Source organism: Palaemon carinicauda, chromosome 4 (genome assembly GCF_036898095.1).
Source record: "Palaemon carinicauda isolate YSFRI2023 chromosome 4, ASM3689809v2, whole genome shotgun sequence".
NCBI classification, from domain to species: domain Eukaryota; kingdom Metazoa; phylum Arthropoda; class Malacostraca; order Decapoda; family Palaemonidae; genus Palaemon; species Palaemon carinicauda.
Window position 1 is genome coordinate 162,396,187 of NC_090728.1, and position 27,026 is coordinate 162,423,212.

Consider the following 27,026-nt stretch of genomic DNA (forward strand, 5'->3'; position numbering starts at 1 on the left):
TATAGCATTTATTTTATGTTATCCTATGATATCGGTGTTAGCGTTTCATCAGGAGTAGGTTATGTTGGTATGCCTGCATTCGTGCATGTTGGTGGATAGCGTCAACATTGAGATTGTTTCGCTAGTTCTAGGAGCTTTAATTTCGACCATCTCACTTATTATTAGTAAAACCTTTTGTTTTATTACGCTCCACCTAGTTTTACGTTTGGTTCGAGTGGGACTCTCGCGTATTTTGTTGTTTTTACTGTTCGATCTACCGCTTCAGTAACTAGGTTGGTACCCCTGCTTTCCATCTGCTGATGGCGTCATGCTTCCTCCCCTACCACTCGCCCGAGTCCCTCTCTCGCCATATTTTTTCTGCATGCCTAACCTTACTTACGTGATTTCGCTTTTAATTCATTAATTATTTTTATGTATTTGTGCATTGATATTATATTTATTGCTTACTCCGTTATGATCATATTTTTGGGATTTTCATGTCATGATTAGGGGATCTCCAGTTGGTAGCCCTGTCTACCACTGCGCACTGGCGATTTCCCTGTACCATTACACCCCCCCCAACAAGTTGGGGAGGTTATTCCATCCCCCCCCCCCCCCTTCAGTGTACACCCTTCCTCTCACTCGATGGTTGTTGGTTATGATTTACGGGTCAAGTATGCTTGTACCTCAGTCTTCCATCAACGTTCCGACATATTGAGGACTGAGTATACCAACGGGGTATGACTTAGTCTCATTCATTCATACCGGGCGGTTTCGTCTCCCCCCTCCCGTCGCCATCGGTCGGGGAGGGGGAAGGCCGGGACCACCGGGGACTATCACACGTGATTAGTCGGTATATCTGCACCTTGGTGTAACCTTGCTTTTAATTACGGTTGTTAGAATGAGCACTTATATTAGGAGTGTCCTCCCCTACGGTACCTCATGCTATTATCGTCCGTATAGGACTTATTATATCCCATATCATTATTTTATATTCTACATGAATCATTACCTTTGTCCCGGTACCTCAGGTAAGGTAGGGGGGGTTCCACTGGCTCCCCCCGCGCTCTCCCGTTGTACCCTCCCGTCATCAGACATCGGAGCCGCCGAGCTCTTAACTACATGATCGGTTGACACTGACACGGTTTTGATTAATATCCTCCCTCCGGGAGCCCTATTCATTACAGACATTAGTTTTTGATCATAATTGGCGTTTTCTATTTATGTACTTTAAGGATGTATCTTGGGTACTTTAAGTTTACTTTAAGTTACTTTAAGTTTACTTTAAGTTTACTTACCAACCCTGTTCCCCGGCCACGGGGGCCCCGGAACTAGTTATGATTATATATTAATCACTGTTTTTTGCATCCTTTTTCATACCCGGCTCTGCCGGATTGCTATTGGAATAGTCTCAGTTCTCTGCATGTTTAGTCTAAGGCTATACATTTATTTTATTAACTGGCAGGTCCCGGACCCTCCGGGACCCCTTATAGAGAAACTAGTAGATGCTCATGGACTATTCCTTTTACAGGTGGTCCGTTGCCGGATGACAGCCTGCGCGGCCGTCCTTCACCAGCCTTGCGGCCATGCTGTCTGTCGGTCCCACGCGGACTGTGGGATCCAGATGGACGATATTTTGGTATGGCACCCTGACAACTGCCTTATCTGTTATGACCTTATCTCCACCCTCGCTTCAGATTCGGTGAGCCTCTTTCAGTCATTTTTGTATTTACTTCCCTTCACTGGGCGACATCAATATGATAGATAATCATTGACTTCTGTTATGAATCTTCGGGTTCATTTATCATTTTGTCCTCGGGTTTGCTAACCTTATCCCCGTTCTTTCAGAGTTCCCAGGCGGTTAAAACTTCAGCAAGAGCCACTTTGAAATTGTGGGTAGGCGGCTTCGCCCGTAACGTAAAGGCCAGGAAGCCCTACGTCCTCTCAGAAGATTATTGTAGACTTATCTACCCGAACGCAAAATCTTCGGCAGCAGTGCCTAGGCAAGTGGCGGCTCCTATAATTGCTGACATTGCGGAAATCGTAGAACTCAATCTCGTCCAGGATACAGACATCCCTGACGACCCGGACCCCATTGAAGACAATGTTACGGCTCTGACCTTAGACATAGAGCCCATGGTTTTTGACGAACCTGACACAGGTAAGGTTGTAAGTGAGGCAGGTGGGTCTGGCGCTAAGACCTCTCTTCTTAGCCCCTCTTTTTCTCCAACTTCTAATAATTTTTCCTTTCTTGGTTTTGAAGGGAACCACGAATCCTCCCCAAGATCGCTCTCGGTTCCTGCCAAGGTCAAATCTCAGAAAAGACCTTTAGTGAGGACTCGTCAGAATCCTACACTACCTGGATCATCGAAGCCCAAGAAGGCTCCCCTCCCCGGAGCTCCTAGTGACTCGACTAGCACTGCCCCTATGTCTCAGGACCCGGGAGTGCAGTAAAATATATAGATCTATAACGTGTTAAGCAAAATTACTAAAAACCTAAACACACTTCCGTCTAAGGGAAGGGTCGGCCATTTAAAAGTGAAAGAGAGTCCATACTCTCTTTGTCACCATAATTAAATCTATCCAAAACGAGTTCAAGTTTTGAAATGAAGATAAAACCCCTGCATAGCGAAAGCTCAAAACTGGAATAGTGTAATTCACCAAATAGTTGTGAAAACAAATCCAGTTAGTAACAGCGTATTTAGTAGGTCTTGCCAGTGGCACGACAGAGAGAAAATTGGTTCTGTGTTGACATCGAGTACTTGAGTACCTACTTGACAGATGGCGCTGTTGATGTACACCCCCACCTGTATAGCGATCGCTGGCGTATTCCGCCCGTAGGTTTTTCTGTCGGGCAGCAGAGCTGACAGCTATATGATCATCGGGTAAGTTTAACATTGAAAAGGATATTTACACATATGTAGTCCATATTCTTAAAATAATAATCTTTCACGTATCAAACAAAGTTAATGCAAATCTTTTACATTTATATAAAAAATATTTACACAATCTTTATGTATATATATTACAACAGTGTTAATAACAATCACAAAATTTATGGAGTGCTGGTTTATGTTAGTAAAAATAGACTACTGCAGACAAACAAAGGCTTCCAACACAAAAGAGGAACATTTTGCTAAGCTCACTATGTAATTCCTTTCAACTGAGAAAGCAGGCTCTTTGGAACAGTCTCCTGAAAATAGCATAACAGAGAAATACAAACATTGGACACAAACCTCAAAGCCTGTGAAGAGGTTAAATATAAGTAAGTCTAACCTCATCAATAAAACCCCTAATACTGCTATACATATCAATTCTCTGCAAACAAGGTATGCTTTAATCAAATGAACATACACAGCTTTCAAGCTACATGGAAATAGGCATAAAATATATAAAGTATGTAATGAAACAAAATAGATATGAATACAGTACTGTATATAAAATAATAATTACAAGGAAGTGTCACAAATAGAGAAGAATGATAAGATGTTAGAAAATGTTTGTGATGATTTCATTATGTCCCTATGTGTTTGCATCATCTCCGCTAAAGAAAAATATGAGGGTTTTACATGGATCCTTGAAAAGCGGTGTTAAATATTCCCGCAAAAACCCTCTATACTATGGTTATTAAATTATTTCAGTAACCTGAAATACGGTATAATTATCTTACAGTGGAAGCAATCTTGGTTTATAGCTACAAATCTAATGTCTTATTGTTTTAATGTTAAACTAAATGCATCTTAAAATATCTTTTAATGAATCTCACCCAAGGTTCACCCAACTTCCTCCTCGAAGCTTGTTCATGTTGACTTCTTTCAAAAAGTAATACAAGATCCCATTTCCCCTCACATCAATTCTCATCTCCAAATATACAATCGCCAATTATACACATGGCTATATATAGAAAGTAGCATGGCATGGGTATGATTCCAGTATTTTCATCAATCGGGAGGTGTAAATTTGTGTCATTCACTACAACATTTTTAAAATTTGAGAATTTCCCTAGTTTTTTTGCTATCGTTAGTAAGTTTTAGCTTAGTTATATTTATAGTCAGCCCAATATAACTTTCTACAACAGACTATTTGTGAAAGTGTCGGGTATTACTATAAAACTGTTTATAAATCCGCAAAAGTTAAAACTTTTTAACTCCATAGCTTATCAACAGTTCCTAAATCAAAAGAATTCACAAAATTTTGAATTTATGATAGATTTTTACTTCAAAATAAGAAAAAAAAATCACAAGCCATAAAGACATATTAAGGATTTAGATGAAATCGTAGTTAACCTGTAATTATCAAATTTTAAAAACAAATTCCTAAGTATAGTGAATACAGTACTATAGAGCATGTGGTAATGATGGATTTTGTGTATCTTATATCAAACATATTCACCACTGCTGCATAGGAGTGCAGCTTTAACAGTGAATGATTGGGTGTTGATATGAAAATTACTTAAGGTAACTTAAAACAAAGACAACACAAAAATCAACCATTTTCAATACTATAGATTACTAGCAATATTTTCCATTAGTATTTTTTTTTTTTATTTTCTCTTCACAATCAATACCAATTGAAATATGTACAGCAAAGGGTACACACAAAAAAGCCTGTTCTTTTGCTTGTGATACTCTAACCACAAATGACAAAAACGAATTCATTGGAATTTTGAAGCTTTGATATTTTCAACTGCCAATTAGCAACACACAACCACACTAACTCAATAATCACTTACTCTAAGTACCGATGATGATGCAGAACTATATGGACCCTGAGGATAAGACTACAGTATATTAGGAGCTGAAAATCAAAATATCTACACAATTAAGTAAATTTTAGGGTTGTCTTGAATGGATAAAGAAATGAAAACATAATAAAATAAAAGTTTAAAACTCTGCTAATCACAACTACACAAAATCATGCAAAACTAAAATTAGTACTAATAACCATATACATATTTACACAAATTTCAATTCACCATTAACTTGATCTTGATAACATACCTTATCCGCTTTTAATTTCTTTATAGGATTTCCTTGTGCATTTAAAAGTACTTTAGCAAATTTGTACTGAACCCTACATGATGATAACCCCTGTATCTCCTGATATACAAATTATCTTAACCTTTATTAAGGTAACCATACTCCCTCCAATACCCTCCAACATCAAGATGATATTGTATCAAAAATCCCAAGAAATCTATAAAGTCACTCCCCTTGGCCATAAATTTATTTTACATCAAATTTGATGCAGTCAGGCAAACATAATTTTGATTTTTATTGGTTCTCTTTGGTCTCTTCTTACTTAGCTATTTAAATTCTCAAGCTTTACCTTGCTCCAATTTTCATCCAATTTAAAAATACTACATCCTGTGGGTGGACCCAATGAGTGTCTGGAAATGTGACAATCATCTCATATTAATAATAATATATCTAGATTTAGATTCAACGCTATAGCCTGTAGGCTAAGTCTATAACTGATACGTATTTTGCAACACTCGGTGAAGAACATTTTTATCCCCAGAGTAAGTGAAATTGTATGACTTATTATCATAGATTAATCCTAATCCTGGTGCATTAATCTAATTTAAAAATAGGTGACAATTGTTGTCTGTAAGATGAAAAACATAACACACTTCATTTACCCGTCATAATGACTTCTTTGTGTAAACTTTGGCAGCCAAGTATAAAAAGTATTTTTTTAAATGCGTTTGTGAAACAACCCTTTTAGTTATAATAAAGATACAACGGAAACTACAGTGCTTTATACACACATAAACTACAGGAACAAGGCTTAGGCCATTAAAGTCTGTAATCTTACTAAAAAACAAGACAAGCCTTATTTCACAATAATGCAACCTTTGTAAGACTGAAAAAGGACAAGAGGATTATGCATAATTTTTGGAATAGCTTTTGTCCTAAAGCTGTGCATAATTGAAGTGAGACTAACCCTATACAATACCATTTGTGTAACAATACAATTAATGAACTATGAGAATACCAACTACCAACTCAAAAGCCACTACCATACTTGAATACAGTAATACAATAATTGCCATAAAGTACAAATATTGAATGCCTCTAACTGAATAGCATTCAATCTCCTAACACTATGATTATGTGAATTATAGATAGAGATAAAGCAGATAGTTAAAAAAAATATTTAGGATTAGAAAGCTTATGCTTTCAGCCCTAAAACCAGATCTGGCAGGCAAACATTCTTAATTAATCAATAACTACTAAAGATTTTATGAACTAAAGAAATATTTGAAAAAAATGTAGCACAAACCTCTTGCTTCTCCAATTTGTTCTGATCATCTATTCTGGTTATAATTTCAGTCATATTTGTCTCTAGTACCATACCACCCATCACAAGTTCATTAAGTATATAATGAACCTGAAAACAAGGATAGTAAAGAGTTAGAAAAGTTACCAAAAATAAATACTGTAAATAAGACAGCTGATTTGCAATTATATAACCATAATTCACATTACTGTAAATAATTTTGTTTTATCTTAACACAACCTTCAATTATTTATTTTATGTGTTAGCAAGAAGCAAGTTACATGACCAGAGAGACTGGAGATGCTGATCAGCTGTTTGGTCTCTTTATAACCTGAATCTTTGCAACCGGCTTTGTGCACAAAGACAGCCTTAATGTTGCAATCTTCTCCAGATTCCCATACTAGTGATCATCTTTCATTATTTTTGGTTATGGTAAAACCAGTGAAAATTCGGTTTTCAAATGCCAGTACAGTTGAACCTTGCAATACTAGACTAATATGGCGTTAGGGGTGGCTTATTACCAATTCTCTATTATATCAAAAATGTTTCCCAAAGCATAAAATCAAGTAAACTCATACCAAATTGTATAGAGGCCTACTATATATGCCTAACATCTGGGGTAACATTAAAATGAGCAGCTGAGATTAACAAACTTTTGATTTTCACTCTTGGATGACATACTTAGGGTACGTAAATTGAATTTAACTCAAAAAACAAAGACCACTGTAAGCATGAACCGAATCAAAACAAACTGAATACAATTCTGAAAAACACAAGTAAGCAATCTGAGTACTACTACTACTGTACTGTACTTTCCAAATTTAATTAAATCTAACAAAATAATAAAAATTGTATACAGTACAAGAATACAAATATATTTGTAAACAAATAATCAAATAAATATAAATACAGTACCATATAAACTAGCGTTTAAGAAAATCTGTAGATAAGACAAAGTAATAGAGTAAAGCAAATTTTAATGAATTCATCTCATATCTGTAATATAAGATGACTGCTAAATTACAAAATCATTAGTGTATAGGTTAAGTAAAGATGTTATTACAAATGTTAGCTTACATACTTTATAAAATGAAAATAAATGAAATATGTTATTTTCATTAGTAAAATAAATTTTTGAATATACTTACCCGATAATCATGTAGCTGTCAACTCTGTTGCCCGACAGAATTCTACGGAAGGGATACGCCAGCGATCGCTATACAAGAGGGGGGTGTACTCACAAGCGCCACCTGTGGCCAGGTACTGCAGTACTTCTTGTTGACACCACTTCAATTTTTCCTCGGTCCACTGGTTCTATGGGGAGGAAGGGTGGGTCAATTAAATCATGATTATCGGGTAAGTATATTCAAAAATTTATTTTACTAATGAAAATAACATTTTTCAATATTAAACTTACCCGATAATCATGTAGCTGATTCACACCCAGGGAGGTGGGTGAAAACCAGTGTACATGTATATCAAGAAGCTAAGTATCCCGTATTTCATATTATCAGTTATTCAAAATAACAATGAAATTACAAGTACCTGGTAAGGAAGTCGACTTGAGCCATTACTCTGCCTTAAATAAGTTCGTCTTCCTTACTGAGCGCAGCGTTCCTCTTAGGAGGCTGAACAACTCTAAGGTGCTGAAGTATCAAGGGCTGCAACCCATACTAAAGGACCTCATCACAACCTTTAACCTCGGCGCTTCTCAAGAAAGAATTGACCACCCGCCAAATCAACAAGGATGTGGAAGGCTTCTTAGCCGACCGTACAACCCATAAAAAGTATTCAAGAGAAAGGTTAAAAGGTTATGGGATTATAGGAATGTAGTGGCTGAGCCCTCGCCTACTACTGCATTCGTTGCTACGAATGGTCCCAGGGTGTAGCAGTACTCGTAAAGAGACTGGACATCTTTGAGATAGAATGATGCGAACACTGACTTGCTTCTCCAATAGGTTGCATCCATAATACTCTGCAGAGAATGGCTCTGTTTGAAGGCCACTGAAGTAGCCACAGCTCCCACTTCATGTGTCCTTACCTTCAGCAAAGCAAGGTCTTCTTCCTTCAGATGAGAATGTGCTTCCCTAATCAGAAGCCTGAATAGTAAGAAACTGAGTTCTTAGAACTTGGAAAAGAAGGTTTCTTGATAGCACACCATAAGGCTTCTGATTGTCCTCGTAAAGGTTAAGACCTTTTTAGATAGTACCTAAGAGCTCTAACTGGGCAAAGTACTCTCTCCAGTTCATTCCCCACCAAGTTGGACAGGCTTGGGATCTCGAACGACTTAGGCCAAGGACGTGAAGGAAGCTCGTTTAGTAAAAACCGAGCTGCAAGGAACATGTAGCCGTTTCAGATGTGAAAACAATGATCCTGCTGAAGGCGTGGATCTCACTTACTCTTTTAGCTGTTGTCAAGCACACGAGGAAAAGAGTTTTTAATGTGAGGTCCTAAAAAGAGGCTGATTGGAGAGGTTCAAATCTTGATGACATAAGGAACCTTAGGACCACGTCTAGATTCCAGCCTGGAGTGGACAACCGACGTTCCTTTGAGGTCTCAAAAGACCTAGGGAGGTCCTGTAGATCTTTGTTGGTGGAAAGATCCAAGCCTCTGTGGCGGAAAACCGCTGCCAACATACTTCTGTAACCCTTGATCGTAGGAGCTGAAAGGGATCTTACTTTCCTAGATATAACAGGAAGTCAGCAATCTGGGTTACAGTGGTACTGGTTGAGGAAACTGCATTGGTCTTGTACCAGCTACGGAAGACTTCCCCTTGAGACTGATAGATTCTGAGAGTGGATGTTCTCCTTGCTTTGGCAATCGCTCTGGCTGCCTCCTTCGAAAAGCCCCTAGCTCTTGAGAGTCTTTCGAAAGTCTGAAGGCAGTCAGACGAAGAGCGTGGAGGTTTGGGTGTACCTTCTTTACGTGAGGTAGACGTAGAAGGTTCACTCCTAGAGGAAGAGTCCTGGGAATGTCGACCAGCCATTGCAGTACCTCTAAGAACCATTCTCTCGCGGGCCAGAGCGGAGCCAACCAACGTCAGCCGTGTCCCTTTGCGAGAGGAGAACTTCTGAAGTACCCTGTTGACAATCTTGAACGGCGGGAATGCATACAGGTCGAGATGGAACCAATCCAGCAGAAAAGCATCCACGTGAACTGCTGCTGGGTCTGGAATCGGAGAACAATACAACAGGAGTCTCTAGGTTATCGAGGTAGCGAACAGATCTATGGTTGGCTGACCCCACAGGGCCCAAAGTCTGCTGCAAACATTCTTGTGAAGGGTCCACTCTGTGGGGATGACCTGACCCTTCCGGCTGAGGTGATCTGCCATGACATTCATACCGCCCTGAATGAACCTCGTTACCAGCGTGAGCTTTCGATCTTTAGACCAGATGAGGAGGTCCCTTGCGATCTAGAACAACTTCACGAAAGAGTCCCTCCCTGCTTGAAGATGTAAGCCAGGGCTGTGGTGTTGTCAGAGCCCACCTCCACCACTTTGTTAAGCTGGAGGGACTTGAAGTTTATCAAGGCCAGAAGAACCGCCAACAACTCCTTGCAATTGATGTGAAGTGTCCTTTGCTCCTGATTCCATGTTCCTGAGCATTCCTGTCCGTCCAAAGTCGCACCCCAGCCCGTGTCTGATGTGTCCGAGAGGAGACGGCGGTCGGGTTTCTGAACAGCCAAAGGTAGACTTCCTTGAGAAGAAAGCTGTTCTTACACCACGCGAGAGAAGACCTCCTCTCTTCGGAAACAGGAACTGAGACCGTCTCTAGCGTCATGTCCTTTATCCAGTGAGCAGCTAGATGATACTGAAGGGGGGGAGGTGGAGTCTCCCTAACACGATGAACAGGGCCAGCGATGAAAGTGTCCCTGTTAGACTCATCCACTACCTGACTGAGCATCGGTTCCTTCTCAGCATGCTCTGGATGCATTCTAGGGCTTGGAAGATCCTTGGGGCCGACGGAAAAGCCCGAAAAGCTCGACTCTGAAGATCCATACCCAGGGAGACAATGGTCTGGGATGGGATGAGCTGAGACTCCTCAAAATTGACCAGGAGGCCCAGTTCCTTGGTCAGATCCATAGTCCATCTGAGAATCTCCAGACAGCGACGACTTGTGGGAGCTCTTAAAAGCCAGTCGTCTGACGGAGCCGGACACAAGATCATGGTACTGCTGCACAGTCTGTGAACTGTCAACCATGGGGAAGCGAGGAAGTACAGTGACAACCCGAAGCTGTCTAGACTGTCTGGGTCGTACAGACAACTCCTTATCGGGTTGCTGAGGTTGCCGCACTGCGTCACAACAAGTCACTTCTGCTGGTTGTTGAACGTCTTCCCAGTGACACACTGACTCCGTAAACAAAAAATCCTTTAACAAGGACTAAGCTTGGACTGCATGTCTTGCAACACAGCTCAAGGTCTATGGGAGCAGGTGTGGTAACAGACGGGGTTAGTGACTGAAGTGGAACCATTACCTTCCCTGGAAGCATGTTATGCTTAAATAAAAGTCCATAGGAGGCTACGCAGCTAAAGGCTCCTCTCCAAATGACAGAGTCCTCAAGGGAATATCAGAAGGAGGGAGAAAAGCACTTTCTCATCTACAGGGACCATATCCGAGAAAAGCTAAGTTCTCTCAGTGAGGGTTTCAATGGTGCAAAAGCAGCAGACTAGAAGGCAACGTTATGAAACTGCTTGACAGTCTAGTGAGTTGGCAACAACCAAAGATGTGTGACTGGGAAGCATGCGGTAAGGTATGCAGAGCATGTTGTATGCAGAGCATGCTGTATGCAGAGCATGCTGTATGTAGAGCATGTTGTATGCAGAGCATGCTGAATGCAGAGCATGCTGTATGCAGAGCATGCTGAATGCAGAGCATGCTGTATGCAGAGCATGTTGTATGCAGAGCATGCTGTATGCAGAGCATGCTGTATGTAGTGCATGTTGTATGCAGAGCATGCTGAATGCAGAGCATGCTGTATGCAGAGCATGTTGTATGCAGAGCATGCTGTATGCAGAGCATGCTGTATGCAGAGCATGCTGTATGTAGAGCATGCTGTAAGGTAAGCAGAGCGTGTTGCATGGCGTGTAACATTTCTCAGAAATTCCATGACCAGTGCTAGAGTGAGTAATATCGCATTACCGTCCATTGAAAGTGCACGTGCCGAGGGAATTGATTTAGACTGTTTTGTTGATGAATTTGATAGCCGGCATGATAATCGTAGAATTAAGCTACACTAAATGTACTATACAGTAATCTACTTCACCTCAGGAAAGGGAAACTCGCCCTGTTGGCAACACTGCATTACTTCATGCATGCTTGCATGGGGTTTTAATATCAACATAATATTTACCTTACATTCATAACTCATGATTCATTTTTGTTTTGAAGATATTTTTGCCATATTTTGCGATATTGTTAAAAATATATTGCAAGGAATACATATATATTTTTATATAAGTAATACAAATAACCTCCATTATCATAATGTTTGTGTAGGCATACATGTATATGATTACAAATGCAAGTTATGAAAGTAATGAGGTGTTATTATTGTCATTTGTTATTTCCAAGTTGAATGGGAAGAGGCTCAAGTTGAGGAGAAAGTGGCAGATGCATGCGTTGAGGTGGCTGACTCATAGCATGAGGTTGCTGCCTCAAGAGTTGCGCTTGCTGTAAGGGTTGCGGATGCGCAGTAGCAGGTTCCTGAGGAACGAGTTAAGGTTCCTGAGGTGTGAGCTGCGAGAGTTGAGGTAGCGGCTGCGCAGAACGCAGTTCTTGTCTCGCGAGTTGAGGTTCCTGAGGTGCTAGCCTAAGCTGCAGCGAGTGCTGAGGTGGCTGCCTCATTGATGGAAGAGGTTGTCGTACCTCAAGAGATTGTTGCCTCGCTGGTGGAACCGCAAGCGGAAGCGGAGGAAGTAAGGCATAAGATTCCTGCTCCCATTGCTGAGGTTGCCTTAAGGAAGGCGGAGGTTGCTGCACACCGCTGGTAACTGGCAACTCAGTACGCGGTAAGGCATCCTGAGGAACCTCAACATCGTACGCCTGGCAGACTGGACTGCGGTGAGGCGGAGCGATCGCAGGAGGAGGTGTAACCTTCTCAGCCTGACACTCACGCATTAAGACCGCAAGCTGTGACTGCATGGACTGCAGCAAAGTCATCTTGGGGTCGGCAGACGCTAAGGTCTGCTGAGGCAAAGCCTTAACAGAAGATGAGGTCTGTTGCGGCATCACCTTACCTCTCTTAGGAGGTGTGCAGTCACCTGATGACTGCAGAGAGTCAGAGCTAACCCAATGACTGCATCCGGGTTGTTGAACTCTAGAGGTCTGGACTTTACGTTTAAGAGGTCTTGAGACCTGAGTCCAGCGTTATCTCCCCGAAATTTCTTCTGCAGACGAGTAAAATAAGGGCTCAATCGTCTGCGGGTGGGAGTGACGGTCTCTGTAAGACACGCCCGCAACCACCGAGGATACTTCTGTGCGCCGATCAAGGCCTGCCGAACCCTTTTGCCCTTCGACATTGCTTCTCCCCTGGGCTTGGGAGCTTGCAAGAGGTCCCGGACTGGGAGGACGACTGGCACGCAAGAAGTACCCTCACGCACAACACTGACACACTTTGCGCTAATCACTTATCACTTTTGAATTTCTGTTTGCACTTATTTCACTGAACTCGAAACTTTAAGTGGTTTGTACCTGAAACACGCAATTCTATCCTTCTTTAAAAGTTAGTAATTGCGAAAACAGAATTACAATGTAACAGAAAAATCTAATGAAAGATAAATAATTCAGTGGCTGGAAAGAGACTAAACACTAGATCAAATAAACTACGTTTAAAATCTCTCACCGCATAAAGCTTGAGAACAAGAATAAACTCTAGAAACGTTTACCTTCTTCCCCTAAAGAGACTAGGGAGAAGAGCAAAAACGATAACAACGTTACTCGCTTGAACGAAACGTTTATCCAGCTCTCTCTCCCTCCGTCTCTATCTCTCTCTCTCTCTCTCTCTCTAGACTTAGAACCTGAGAGAAGAGCCCAATCATATATACTCGTTAAAACATATTATTGTTAAAGGAAAAAAACTGAAAGATTTCCCAAATAAAAAGTTCCTTTATTAGAATTAAAACCATTAAGCTAAGAAAGAATGAACAAAACGTTATAAACGGTTTACTCTTACTGCAACGTGACACCGTGAAAATTCTCTCTCTATCGTAACGATAGAGCGCAAGTTGAACGTTCTGAACGTCAACAACTGCAGAGACAAAACAAAACGTTAGTTCAACTTTGAAACAGTACGAGACTATCAAAGAAATTCTTTCAAAAACATTAAAATAGCATAATATGTTAACAGGTAAAACCGAAATGACGGGCTCAATGTTAATTAACTTCGGTACAAGAAAAGACCGCCTACTATTAGGAAAGGTCGAATATAAACAAATATAAAAATTAATTTTAATAATTTTATAATAAAAGGAAGTTAATCGAAGAGGCCTATAAAAGGCGGAGAGATATAAAATAAATCTATAACTTTTGTTAAGCAAAATTAAGAAAGAGAGTCTATACTCTCTTAGACACCAACACTTCCGTCTAAGGGAAGGGTCGGCCATTTAAAGGTGAAAGAGAGTTCATACTCTCTTCGTCACCATAATTAATCAAATTAATTCCAAAAGCTAGCTAAGCTAATAATAGAACTTCCTGAATAGCGAAAGCTGAAATCTTAGAGCAATACTTCACCAAAAACCGTGAACAAGACTCCAAAATTATAAGCGTATCCATGAACGTCTTGCCGGAAGCACGACAGAGGAAAAATTGAAGTGGTGTCAACAAGAAGTACTGCAGTACCTGGCCACAGGTGGCGCTTGTGAGTACACCCCCCTCTTGTATAGCGATCGCTGGCGTATCCCTTCCGTAGAATTCTGTCGGGCAACAGAGTTGACAGCTACATGATTATCGGGTAAGTTTAATATTGAAAAAAAGCCGATTCTATACCATGTATTTCATATTTACGATGCCCAAAAAGGGAAACTATTGTTCAGTTTACATTTCATTGCCAATCATAACAAACAAACAAACACATTTATACATCCAAGGGATAATTGACAATACTAACAGCTTTTAGTAAACTGTATGAAAACTTATTATTAAGATGGGTTTGAATAAGTTTGGAAATTATATTACTAATACAGTATGTGCTATGGGCGCATATCCTCGGTACAGTATAAGTAGCTTGATTCAGCTGCCGATTTTTACAGTTTCGCAGCTGACCAAATCCAGGCGGACTGGAGCCAACCTAGAGTTCACACTAGCCGTCATGTTAGCAACCAAAGGATACCTCCTAGGGAAGACCCAGCCACCTCTGAGGAATTCCAAAGTAAAGGATCTAAGTTGTCTTCTGAACCAAGTTATACAACTTGAAAGGGGGCCTAATCCACCAAGACCCCTCTTCCAAAACTCATAGCTGCCAAATCTGATATTGCACAGCATATAAAATCCTGGAGATTCTTGCTTGGAAAATACTTAGCGGACCCAGCGACCTTAGTGAGTGCTTTCACCCACATTAAGAGGAGAAAGATGGCATCCTCTCTCAAGCTTGTAGTAAGGTGATCCCTGTTACGAATGGAATAGATCCACTGTAAGCAAATAAAACAGTTGACAGGGCCCCTCCCAAGCCCTGCCACAGGAAACAATACAGTCACTTTGATAGTGACAACATTCATTACCCAATTTAGGGTTGGCCTGATTATCCAGTCCATCTTGGACACTTCAATTTTCTTTTATTCATCTGTAATAAGAAAAATTTCTAACTGGAAATATCAATTACTGTATTTCCCTATCACCAAAATAAGGGGTGATATATCTCCTTCCCCCAATTACCCAGGTCCACATACACTAGAAAACGTCTTGACAAAATTACCAGACCCTTCCCCTAACTATCACAGATGGAACGACCCTCGAGGGGAGGGTAAAGCAAGGGGTCACATTTTTTTCTCCAACTATCCAGTAGTTGAACCTACTGTAGGGTCTATCAGCCCAAAAGGTAAGAAAGATAACTAACTTTATGTAAGCCTAACAATTCTTCAAATAGGATGATAAAAATTTTCTATTGGGAGGACTTGATTGAAATTATTTAGCAAACCCAAATGACTTACCCGTTCCCTGAACTATCAACATCGATAGTCGACCCCGGAGGGCAAATGCGGGAAGGGGGTCATACCAGGTTAGCCTTCTCCTCAACTACTGTAGGTGAACCAGTGGCTTATAAAGTCACTGATTAGTTGAGAGCTTACCAACCATGTATGGTTCAATCGTATTCCCTCCCCCTCCCTCCAATACTCATATCACATGAACACAAAAAGATGAAGAGAACCTTGCTTTTGATGGAATAAGCTCGCTGCTAGCCCCTTCACCTACCTTTTGAACCTTATGGAAGAGGAGAGACCAATATCTCAAAATCTGTCTGTATATTCATACACAAATTCTTGTATGTGAAAATACTAGGCAGTACCCAATTGAAAAATCAATGGGTTATTTACCTGTCCAACATAATCTTTTTATTGCTAAACATCATCAGCCTATAAAACTGCTAAATAGGCCAGTGATACTATATAGCCCATAGAACTCCTCCATTCCCATCCTTGACTAACCTAACTAAGCTAGATACTATTGAAATAAATTTATAAACTTAAATAGATCAGGGAATTGTTAATTCTTTATAAGAGTTAACTACTGACAGATATCAATCAAGCAATGGTATAAATAGAATAATCAGGTATAGAAGCAGCTAGAAAAAGCCAGCTTTAGGCTACGCTAGCCTACCCATAATGCTAGGTCAGCAATAAGGCTAGACTAAAACTCTCCTATCTAGTTTTATAACGATCACTTCATTGTATATATACACTCCTATGCTAATCATGATAACCAGGGTGATAAGATGAATTATGCTGGTAATTAAATAAACAAGCATTCACATAGTTATGAAAAAGGGAGTTACTAGGCTATGGAAGATAAAAATATTATGACAAGGAATTATAAAACTATCATTCATATAGTTATAAAAAAGGGATTTTGACGAAGGAAAAATCTATTTCTGGGCGAGAGACCCGTGTCGCCCAGTGAAATGCTCCTTTAGCACAATTTCTAAGGTATATAACTGCTATATATTACCAGAGAAAAAATTGCATAGGGATGCCAGGTTGAACCCAGCTCGCTCACCTATAAAAGGTGTCGATATATAATACTGGGGCGTGATAAATCACAACCAGAGGCCTCGCACCATTTAGATATCTCCTGTCAAAATCCCCGAACAGCGAGGTGCCGTTCCACCTCCCACTACTAAAGTACCAACAATCCCACGCCAGTGACGTCACTCCTATTTAGCACGCAATTATGATAGCCATTATTTACCTTGTGTGTAGTTATAAAAAAGGGAAGTTACTAGGCTATGGAAGATAAAAATATTATGACAAGGAATTATATAACTATCATTCAATTATAAAGTTGTAAAACTATATCAATTGAAAAAGTATAATAAAACGAACAAAACCCCTCCATGTTGTTAAGAAAGCTGGGGAGTAAAAGCTAATTACACAGTACAAATTGAAAGCAAAAACAAATAAACTATCGACAGGGAACTTGACTATAATTTTAACCATCATTACTTTAATGCTATTATTTATAGTGAATAACTAATAACACGATTCCTATTATTTAACATAAACATATTCAAAGGTTCCTCACTTCACCAAAGACAAACACCGGGAATGTGTTGATGATTTAATAATGGGAATGAAGAGGGTAGCTGGTGCAAGTTACAATGTAGATAGCATTGTTTGCAACTGCAGTGGTGGTTTTTTATGATGATGTGATGATGGTGTGTCACCAATAGCTAGATGATTTCAGTATTGGAGGTGCTGTGTGACCTAACTCAAGGGTCTTTCTTATACACATGAAGTACGTGCTTTGCATGTTGTTACACTAGCACTAGAACAGGGGAGACAATATTTCTTTAGTATTTATGTCACTCTGGATTACCTCTAGACTTTTACAGGAGAGTTTACAGGAGAGTCCTTGGAGATCGCACAACATTTAAACCCCAAAAATGTTATTTTTATTAATAAAATAAATTTTTGAATATACTTACCCGGTGATCATATAAGCTGTCAGCTCTGCTGCCCGACAGAAAAACCTAAGGACAAAATACGCCAGCGATCGCTATACAGGTGGGGGTGTACATCAACAGCGCCATCTGTCGAGCAGGTACTCAAGTACTCCATGTAAACACAGAACCAATTTTCTCCTCGGTCCACTGGGTCTCTATTGGGGAGGAAGGGAGGGTCCTTTAATATATGATCACCGGGTAAGTATATTCAAAAATTTATTTTATTAATAAAAATAACATTTTTCAATATTAAACTTAGCCGGTGATCATATAAGCTGATTCACACCCAGCGGGGTGGGTAGAGACCAGCATTACATGTTTACATTATTAAGAGCTAAGTATTTTGTATTTCATTTTAGCAGTTATTCAAAATAACAAACATAAAATAAATAAGTACCTGGTAAGGAAGTCGACTTGAACAATTACTCTGCCTTTTTAAGTACGTCTTCCTTACTGAGCCTCGCGATCCTCATAGGATGCTGTGCGACTCCTAGGAGCTGAAGTATCAAGGGTTGCAACCCATACTAAAGGACCTCATCAAAACCTCTAATCTAGGCGCTTCTCAAGAAAAGAATTTGACCACCCGCCAAATCAACCAGGATGCGAAAGGCTTCTTAGCCTTCCGGACAACCCAAAAACAACAATAAAAAACATTTCAAGAGAAAGATTAAAAAGGTTATGGAATTAGGGGAATGTAGTGGTTGAGCCCTCACCCACTACTGCACTCACTGCTACGAATGGTCCCAGGGTGTAGCAGTTCTCGTAAAGAGACTGGACATCTTTAAGATAAAAAGACGCGAACACTGACTTGCTTCTCCAATAGGTTGCGTCCATTATACTCTGCAGAGATCTGTTTTGTTTGAAGGCCACTGAAGTTGCGACAGCTCTAACTTCATGTGTCCTTACCTTCAGCAAAGCATGGTCTTCCTCATTCAGATGGGAATGAGCTTCTCGTATCAACAGTCTAATATAATAGGAAACTGCATTCTTCGACATAGGTAAAGAAGGTTTCTTAATAGCACACCATAAAGCTTCTGACTGTCCTCGTAAAGGTTTAGTTCGTTTTAAATAGAACTTAAGAGCTCTAACAGGGCACAAGACTCTTTCTAGTTCATTTCCAACCAAATTAGAAAGGCTTGGAATATCGAACGATTTCGGCCAAGGACGAGAAGGTAGTTCGTTTTTGGCTAGAAAACCAAGCTGCAAAGAACATGTAGCCGTTTCAGATGAAAATCCGATGTTCCTGCTGAAGGCGTGTATCTTACTGACTCTTTTAGCTGTAGCTAAGCAGACGAGGAAAAGAGTCTTCAAAGTGAGATCTTTAAAGGAGGCTGATTGTAGTGGCTCGAACCTTTCTGACATAAGGAATCTTAGTACCACGTCTAAATTCCAACCTGGTGTGGCCAAACGACGCTCCTTCGAGGTCTCAAAAGACTTAAGGAGGTCCTGTAGATCTTTGTTGTTGGAAAGATCTAAGCCTCTGTGACGGAAGACTGCTGCCAACATGCTTCTGTAACCCTTGATCATGGGAGCTGAAAGAGATCTTTCCTTCCTTAGGTATAAAAGGAAGTCAGCTATCTGAGTTACAGAGGTACTGGTTGAGGATACTGATACCGACTTGCACCAGCTTCGGAAGACTTCCCACTTCGACTGGTAGACTTTAAGAGTGGATGTCCTCCTTGCTCTAGCAATCGCTCTGGCTGCCTCCTTCGAAAAGCCTCTAGCTCTCGAGAGTCTTTCGATAGTCTGAAGGCAGTCAGACGAAGAGCGTGGAGGCTTGGGTGTACCTTCTTTACGTGTGGCTGACGCAGAAGGTCCACTCTTAGAGGAAGTGTTCTGGGAACGTCCACTAGCCATTGCAGTACCTCGGTGAACCATTCTCTCGCGGGCCAGAGGGGAGCAACCAACGTCAACCTTGTCCCTTCGTGAGAGGCGAACTTCTGCAGTACTCTGTTGACAATCTTGAACGGGGGGAATGCATAAAGGTCTAGATGGGACCAATCCAGAAGAAAGGCATCTATATGAACTGCTGCTGGGTCCGGGATCGGCGAGCAATAAATTGGGAGCCTCTTGGTCATCGAGGTTGCAAATAGATCTATGGTAGGTTGGCCCCACAAGGCCCATAGTCTCTTGCATACATTCATGTGAAGGGTCCATTCTGTTGGGATGATTTGACCCTTCCGGCTGAGGCGGTCTGCCATGACATTCATGTTGCCTTGAATGAACCTCGTTACTAGAGACAGGTTTAGATCTCTTGACCAGGTGAGGAGGTCCCTTGCGATCTCGTATAACGTCATCGAATGAGTCCCTCCTTGCTTGGAGATGTACGCCAAGGCTGTGGTGTTGTCGGAGTTCACCTCCACCACCTTGCCTAGAAGGAGGGACTTGAAGCTTCTCAAGGCCAGATGAACTGCCAGTAGCTCCTTGCAGTTGATATGTAACGTTCTTTGATCCGCGTTCCACGTGCCCGAGCATTCCCGACCGTCTAATGTCGCACCCCAGCCCGTGTCCGATGCGTCCGAGAAGAGAACGTGGTTGGGGGTCTGAACAGCCAGTGGCAGACCCTCTCTGAGGTGAATGTTGTCCTTCCACCAAGTCAGTGAAGACTTCATCTTCTCGGAAATAGGGATCGAGACCGCTTCTAGCGTCTTGTCCTTTCTCCAGTGAACAGCTAGGTGAAATTGAAGGGGTCGGAGGTGTAGTCTCCCTAACGCAATGAACTGGTCCAGTGATGAAAGCGTCCCTATCAGACTCATCCACTGTCTGACTGAACATCGGTCCTTCTTTAGCATGTTCTGGATGCATTCTTGGGCTTGACTGATTTTGGGGGCCGACGGAAAAGCCCGAAAAGCTTGACTCTGAATCTCCATTCCTAGGTACACTATAGTTTGGGATGGGACGAGTTGGGACTTTTCCATATTGACCAGGAGACCCAATTCCTTGGTCAGATCCAGAGTCCACTTTAGATTCTCCAGACAGCGACGACTTGACGAAGCTCTTAGAAGCCAGTCGTCCAAATAGAGGGAGGCTCTGATGTCTGCTAAATGCAGGAATTTGGCAATATTCCTCATCAGTTTCGTAAAAACAAGAGGCGCCGTGCTTAGGCCAAAGCACAGGGCTTGAAATTGGTATACAACCTTCCCGTAAACGAACCTTAGAAAAGGTTGGGAATCTGGGTGGATGGGGACGTGAAAGTAAGCGTCCTTGAGGTCTAAAGAGACCATCCAGTCTTCCTTCCTGACCGATGCTAGAACCGACTTTGTCGTCTCCATGGCGAACGTCTGCTTTGTGACAAAGACATTCAGAGCACTGACGTCTAGCACCGGTCTCCACCCTCCTGTCTTCTTCACGACTAAGAAGAGACGGTTGTAGAAGCCCGGGGATTGATGGTCCCGGACTTTGACTACCGCTCCCTTTTGTAGTAAGAGAGACACCTCTTGCTGCAAAGCTAGTCTCTTGTCCTCCTCTCTGTACCTGGGAGAGAGGTCGATGGGAGTTGTTGCTAGAGGGGGCTTGCGCAAGAATGGAATCTTGTACCCCTCTCTGAGTAACTTCACAGATTGTGCGTCTGCGCCCCTGTTCTCCCAGGCCTGCCAGTAGTTCTTGAGCCTGGCTCCCACTGCTGTCTGAAGAAGGTGGCAGTCAGACTCTGCCTCTAAAGGACTTGGAACCTTTCTTCTTGCTCCCACGTTGACCTTCGGCACGAGCACCTCCTCTGCTGGAGGCTCTGCCACGAAAGGGCGGAATGAATCTTGACGCTGGAGTATCCATCCTGAGTCTAGACACGGAGGGCAAAGGGGTGGCTTTGCGTGCGGATGACGCAACCAGGTCATGTGTGTCTTTTTGAATCAAGGAGGCAGCAATCTCCTTGATCAACTCCTCAGGGAAGAGGCACTTCGAGAGAGAAGCAAACATAAGCTCCGATCTTTGATATGGGGTTACTCCAGCTGACAAGAAGGAGCAAAGGTGTTCCCGTTTCTTGAGGACCCCGGAAACGAAAGAAGCCGCAAGCTCACTAGAACCATCCCGTATGGCTTTGTCCATGCAGGACATTATGAGCATGGAAGTTTCCTTGTCAGAAGGGGAGGTCTTCCTGCTCAACGCTCCCAAACACCAGTCCAAAAAGTTAAAAACTTCGAACGCTCTGAATACTCCTTTCATCAGATGGTCTAAATCCGAAGGAGTCCAACAAATCTTGGAGCGTCTCATGGCCAGCCTGCGGGGAGAGTCTACAAGACTTGAGAAGTCGCCCTGGGCAGAGGCAGGAACTCCCAAGCCGAGAACTTCTCCCGTAGCATACCAGAAGCTAGATCTGGAAGCAAGCTTGGCAGGGGGAAACATGAAAGCTGTCTTCCCAAGTTGCTTCTTGGACTGCAACCAATCTCCCAGCACTCTTAAAGCTCTCTTGGACGAGCGGGCGAGGACGAGCTTCGTAAAGGCAGGTGCGGATGACTGCGTGACTAAAGCGAACTCAGAGGGAGGAGAGCGTGGTGCTGCAGACACAAACTGATCAGGATATAAATCCTTGAACAGTGCAAGCACTTTCCTAAAGTCCAAGGAGGGAGGCGTGGTCTTGGGTTCGTCGATGACCGTGTGCGGGTCGTCAAGATGTGCGGCGTCGTCATCATCAGAGAGTCCATCGTCTGAATGTTGAGGAGGAAGCAGCAAAGGAGTAGGAATCAGCTGGTCGGCTGAGTCCGGCAGCACGGGTGCATGCGTGACTGCACTGGACGCAACGTCATGGAACTGTTGGTCAGTCTGTGAGCTGGCAACAACCATAGCTGTGTGGGGACGCAAAGCTTCTACTCCTGACTGTCTAGTCTGCTGCGGGCGAGTAGCGGTAACCACAGTGGGTTGCGGAGGTTGACGCACAGCGTCAAAACAAAGCAACTTAACTCCACCCTCCTGTTGTTGTGGTAACTCGCGAACGTCAACGGAGGGTTCCGTGCGTCTGTGAACGTCAACGTGCGGCTGGCAGGGTACACTGCGCATGGGTGGTGGGACTCTCACAGCTGGAGTGCGGGAGAAGGTAGCCTCAGCGTCTACTGGACGCACAACCGAGGTTGGTTGTAGGCTAACGGGTGCAGCGTCAACCTTCTCCGCACGATACTCCTGCATAAAAGATGCTAACTGTGTCTGCATAGACTGTAGCAAAGACCACTTAGGGTCTACAGCAGCAGGTGCGGCAACAGACGGTGTTACTGCCTGTTGCGGTACCACTTTGCCTCTCTTAGGAGGTGTGCAGTCATCGGAAGACTGCAGCGAGTCCGAACTGACCCAGTGGCTACACCTGGGCCGTTGGACTTGCGCGGAAGGGACCTTGCGTTTGAGAGGCCGTGAGACCTTGGTCCATCGTTTCTGGCGTGAAACCTCTTCCGCAGACGAGGAATGAACGGGCTCTCTCGTCTTCTTGTGGGTGGGGCGATCTTGGCAAGATACGTCCGAAACCACGGAGGGAACGTCTGTCCGCTGATTAAAGCCTGTCGAACCCTTTGGTCGTGCGACATTGCTTCTCCCCTGGGCTTGGGAGCTTGCAAGAGGTCCCGGACTGGGAGGACGACAGGCACGAACAGACGCACCCTCATGCGCAACACTAACACTTTTCACAGCACTACCACTCACTTCACTTCCCACTGCACTCTTACCCTTCAACTCCCTGACGTCTGCCATGAGTTGGTTGCGGTCACTCGCCAATGACTCGACTCTCTCACCCAGAGCCTGGATGGCACGCATCATATCTGCCATCGAAGGTTGTTGAGTGCTAGAAGGGGGATCAGGAGTAACCACTACAGGGGAAGGAATAGGTTGTGGGGCATGGGGAGAGGAAAAATCAACTGAGCGAGATGAACTCCTCCTGACTCTATCTCTCTCTAGCCTACGTGAATATTTAAGGAATTCGAGAAAATCGAATTCCGAAAGCCCAACGCATTCCTCACACCGATCTTCCCATTGACAGGATTTACCCCGACAATTGGAACAAATGGTGTGAGGATCGATAGAGGCCTTCGGAAGACCCCTTGAGCAGTCCCTAGCACTACACTTCCTGTATTTAGGGACTTGAGAAGGGTCAGCCATTTTGAATTAGTCAAAGGGGAAATTCAAAATCTATCCAAGTCGTCAACAAATAATCCAAAATTCAATCAAAGAATGCAAGGAAGTATTGAAGATAACCTCTGCAAAGCGAAAGCTAAAAACTAGAAATGAGTACTTCACCAAAATCTGTGAAAATCAATCCAGTAAGCAACAGCGTATTTAGTAGGTCTTGCCAGTGGCACGACAGAGAGAAAATTGGTTCTGTGTTTACATGGAGTACTTGAGTACCTGCTCGACAGATGGCGCTGTTGATGTACACCCCCACCTGTATAGCGATCGCTGGCGTATTTTGTCCTTAGGTTTTTCTGTCGGGCAGCAGAGCTGACAGCTTATATGATCACCGGCTAAGTTTAATATTGAAAAATGATTTTATGGAATAAAAACAGAAAACTATGTACATTAATTTAAAAATCCATAAAAAACAGTATACAGTAAGTATATATGCCTGGCTTGAGAAGAAAACAAAGCATACAGTAGTACACAATACCATATCTAATCAAAGGGAGGGAATCTAATCCAATTGTAAGTATCAGATAGTCTTTATATATTCACATATTCATGGGATTTATGAAGTGATATAACACCATGATGTTCTTAGACATTCTACTTCCACATCTATCTAGTGCTGAGCTTGGTATACAATGATAATGCATGATGATAGCAACATTATTTATGGTACATGTTCTTAATAACTGTGTTTATTTTAAGTGTTTAGTACATACCTTGTTATTTTCAATCCCTAAAATCTCTTCTCTAATAACACTTCTTAGTGTATTTTCATAACTATCCTCTTGCACTTGTTTAAATCACCTGTCAGTTTAAATCAACTGCCAATGTTAAGACATTATAGTGCACCCAATCTCTCTCTCTCTCTCTCTCTCTCTCTTGTCAACCCCACTGTAAATACTGTATTCACTTCAGTGTTTCAACATAAAAACTATTAAGAACTATCAAGAACTCTTACCTTATCAACATGGAATATTAGATCCAGTTCACATACATTTTCAAAACATTTATCCAAGGTTTCGACAAAGACCTGAATCAGGTCTAGTATTCCAAGTTCACTTTCTGATGAGTCGACACAAAATACAAAGTAGAGAGTTGCATAATGTCGATAAATCAACTTATAATCAGATCCACCAATAAGGCTGAAAATAAAAATTAGTAATAAATACTTCTTATATGTGGCTGAATGTCAAAATAGTAAAGTAAGGAACTGTATGCTGTATATACAATATTATAAAGTGACCGACCTTTATTATAACATAAAACAACATTTTAGAAACAATTGTTGGTACACAAAAGCAGTACTACATTGTTAATCCTGATTCTTGCTAATTAACACCACAGCTTTAAACATTGCAATTTCAGGATTTCAAAAAGAAAAAAAATATATGTATATTGAAGGATGCAGTGACAGCATAATGAAATTCTTAATGATTAGATTTAATTACTATGATGAAGCATGTAAAATCCAACAAGCTTACCTTCCTCCCTCCAGGAAGTTGCAAACATTGTCATCTCTCTTGGACACTAACTGAAAAGTCTCCTTGATTATCTGCTGTTGTATCTCCTCATTCTGTGGATAAAAGTAAAAACTAAGTAAATGATTATGAAAATTTAAGATTATAGTAAAAAAAAATATGGTTTATAATTTTTAAATAAAGTGAGACTTTTTTTTACTTTTAGTGTTGGGGGTGTAATTTGCCTTCTTCTTACCCAGAAATAACAAATATCTATATAATTATTCATGAAGCTTTTCTACAGGAAACATAAGCACACAGATGAATATATTGTTTCCTGTAATTATATAATGAACTGTTAACAAATGGCTGTAGATTTTTGGAAACATTGTGATTTTCAACACACTGAATTTCCTCTGGGAGAATCCAATCCCAACGTGAGTTTTTTTACCAAAGTTAAAACTTAATTTTAAAAAAGTACAATGAACCTACAGTATTTGTTTCTTCTCAAACTACTCGGAACATAATTTGTTTGTCAAGTTATAAAGTAAGGTTCGGTAAATAACTGCTACAATTACACAGATGTAAATGTTGATAAACTAGTATCCGGAGCCTAACACGAATAAACGCTAATAATCTACCCTAAAATGCAGACGGACTCTCTCGCTCTATCAACTTCAAACTGAACATATAACTTTTGTTTACTGCACTCATGCTTCTATCCAAGCTGCAACTTTTAACACAAATAACACTGAAGTATAAACACAGAAAAATCCATCATCAAGAAATAAAAACTTACTGTGGACAATAACAGTAACACTAGAACAGAAAATGAAAAACACAATAAGGAAAAAATAAGATAACAGGTTTATTCAGCAATAAACACTCCATAGAATAATCTTTCATAAAAGAAACTGTCAAAACCAAGAGCTTTCAGTATCCTAGATGGAAGGAGATAAAAATTCTTCAACTAAACTGTAGTTTGGCATTTTATATGTTTCTTTTAACTAGTCCTGAACTTTTTCTGCTAAGCAATTTTGCATAGCATTTTTTTTTCTCAAGAGATTACTCCCCCTCATTTCTTTCACTCTAAGACTTGATGAATACAGTTCATATCTATTCTGCCCTAGCTCTTTGAACTCTTTTTACATAAAATAATTCTACCCTTAATCATATAAAATTATCCTATTTGTCCACATTATTTTATTTGACATTTTCTTATTTTGCAATGTTATATTTGCCAAAGGCATACAATAATCCTTGTAACCTACAAGCAAATATGCTCTTATCATTTAAACTTGAAAATTACATATTGCAATAATCACCTCCTGAAATGGAAAAAAAAAAAAAAAACAGTACTGTACCATTGAGCCTTCCAAACTTGTACAGTATACAGTACCAGTATACTGTTTAAATAATCTTTTGCACTTGTATAAACTGTATATACTGCATACATTTATAAGGCTTAAAGCATTCTAAATCCTTTCCAAATATATGTACATTATACATTGTCTCTACCACTCATATCACAACTTCTTAAAGTATTGACAAGAATGAAAACAAAAACACTGCGACAATAAGCTGTGTCCATTTTAGCTGCAAACGATGAGAGCAATCATACAGCACAGCATAGCACTTTACAGATAGATATTAAACTAATGATTGCTATGAAAGCTCAACATTGACAAATGTTGCGTAACTGAAAATTCATGCAAATTCATTTTAACTCAAAACAAGACAATACATGTAAGTTTACTTGAAAATATAAGATAAGTGTAACTTTACTTATTCAGCATTGTATTATAGAATACAGCTCAAAACATTGTGTAAAATATTAGAATCAAAGCCACATTAGCATGTTATGAAAAAACCCTACATGTAAGAAATGATCTTGTATCTATGACAAAAACAAAAATTAGTTTGTTGACCGTTGGCTTATTTGTACATTGTCTAAAGCAAGTGAAAAGTGATGAAAGGATATTTAAAAAACAATTCAGCAAATTTTGCATAAGATACATTATTTTAACCAGCAGACAGACAAAAGGCAATATAAATTAC

At 41.1% G+C, this 27,026-nt stretch overlaps 2 protein-coding genes across 3 annotated transcripts in view; one reads left to right on the plus strand and one right to left on the minus strand.

The window, feature by feature from the left end:
* or (AP-3 complex subunit sigma-2 or) overlaps positions 1 to 27,026 on the minus strand; it is a 79,032-nt gene that overhangs the window by 10,450 nt on the left and 41,556 nt on the right. The window contains exons 2-5 of one of the 2 annotated variants that reach the window (XM_068372621.1): positions 24,993 to 25,084; positions 24,470 to 24,653; positions 6,265 to 6,372; positions 4,712 to 4,747 (exon numbers count right to left, since the gene is read on the minus strand). In XM_068372621.1, coding sequence (XP_068228722.1) covers positions 4,712 to 4,747; positions 6,265 to 6,372; positions 24,470 to 24,653; positions 24,993 to 25,084 — 420 coding nt within the window. The remainder of the gene's footprint in view (positions 1 to 4,711; positions 4,748 to 6,264; positions 6,373 to 24,469; positions 24,654 to 24,992; positions 25,085 to 27,026) is intronic. The other variant, XM_068372622.1, reaches the window with a different exon arrangement.
* On the plus strand, positions 237 to 4,384 carry LOC137638978 (uncharacterized). Its single transcript, XM_068371310.1, has 3 exons — positions 237 to 1,681; positions 1,828 to 2,424; positions 4,301 to 4,384. Exons 1-3 carry the CDS (start codon positions 1,403 to 1,405, stop codon positions 4,382 to 4,384), a joined length of 960 nt encoding a protein of 319 aa, XP_068227411.1. The 5' UTR covers positions 237 to 1,402.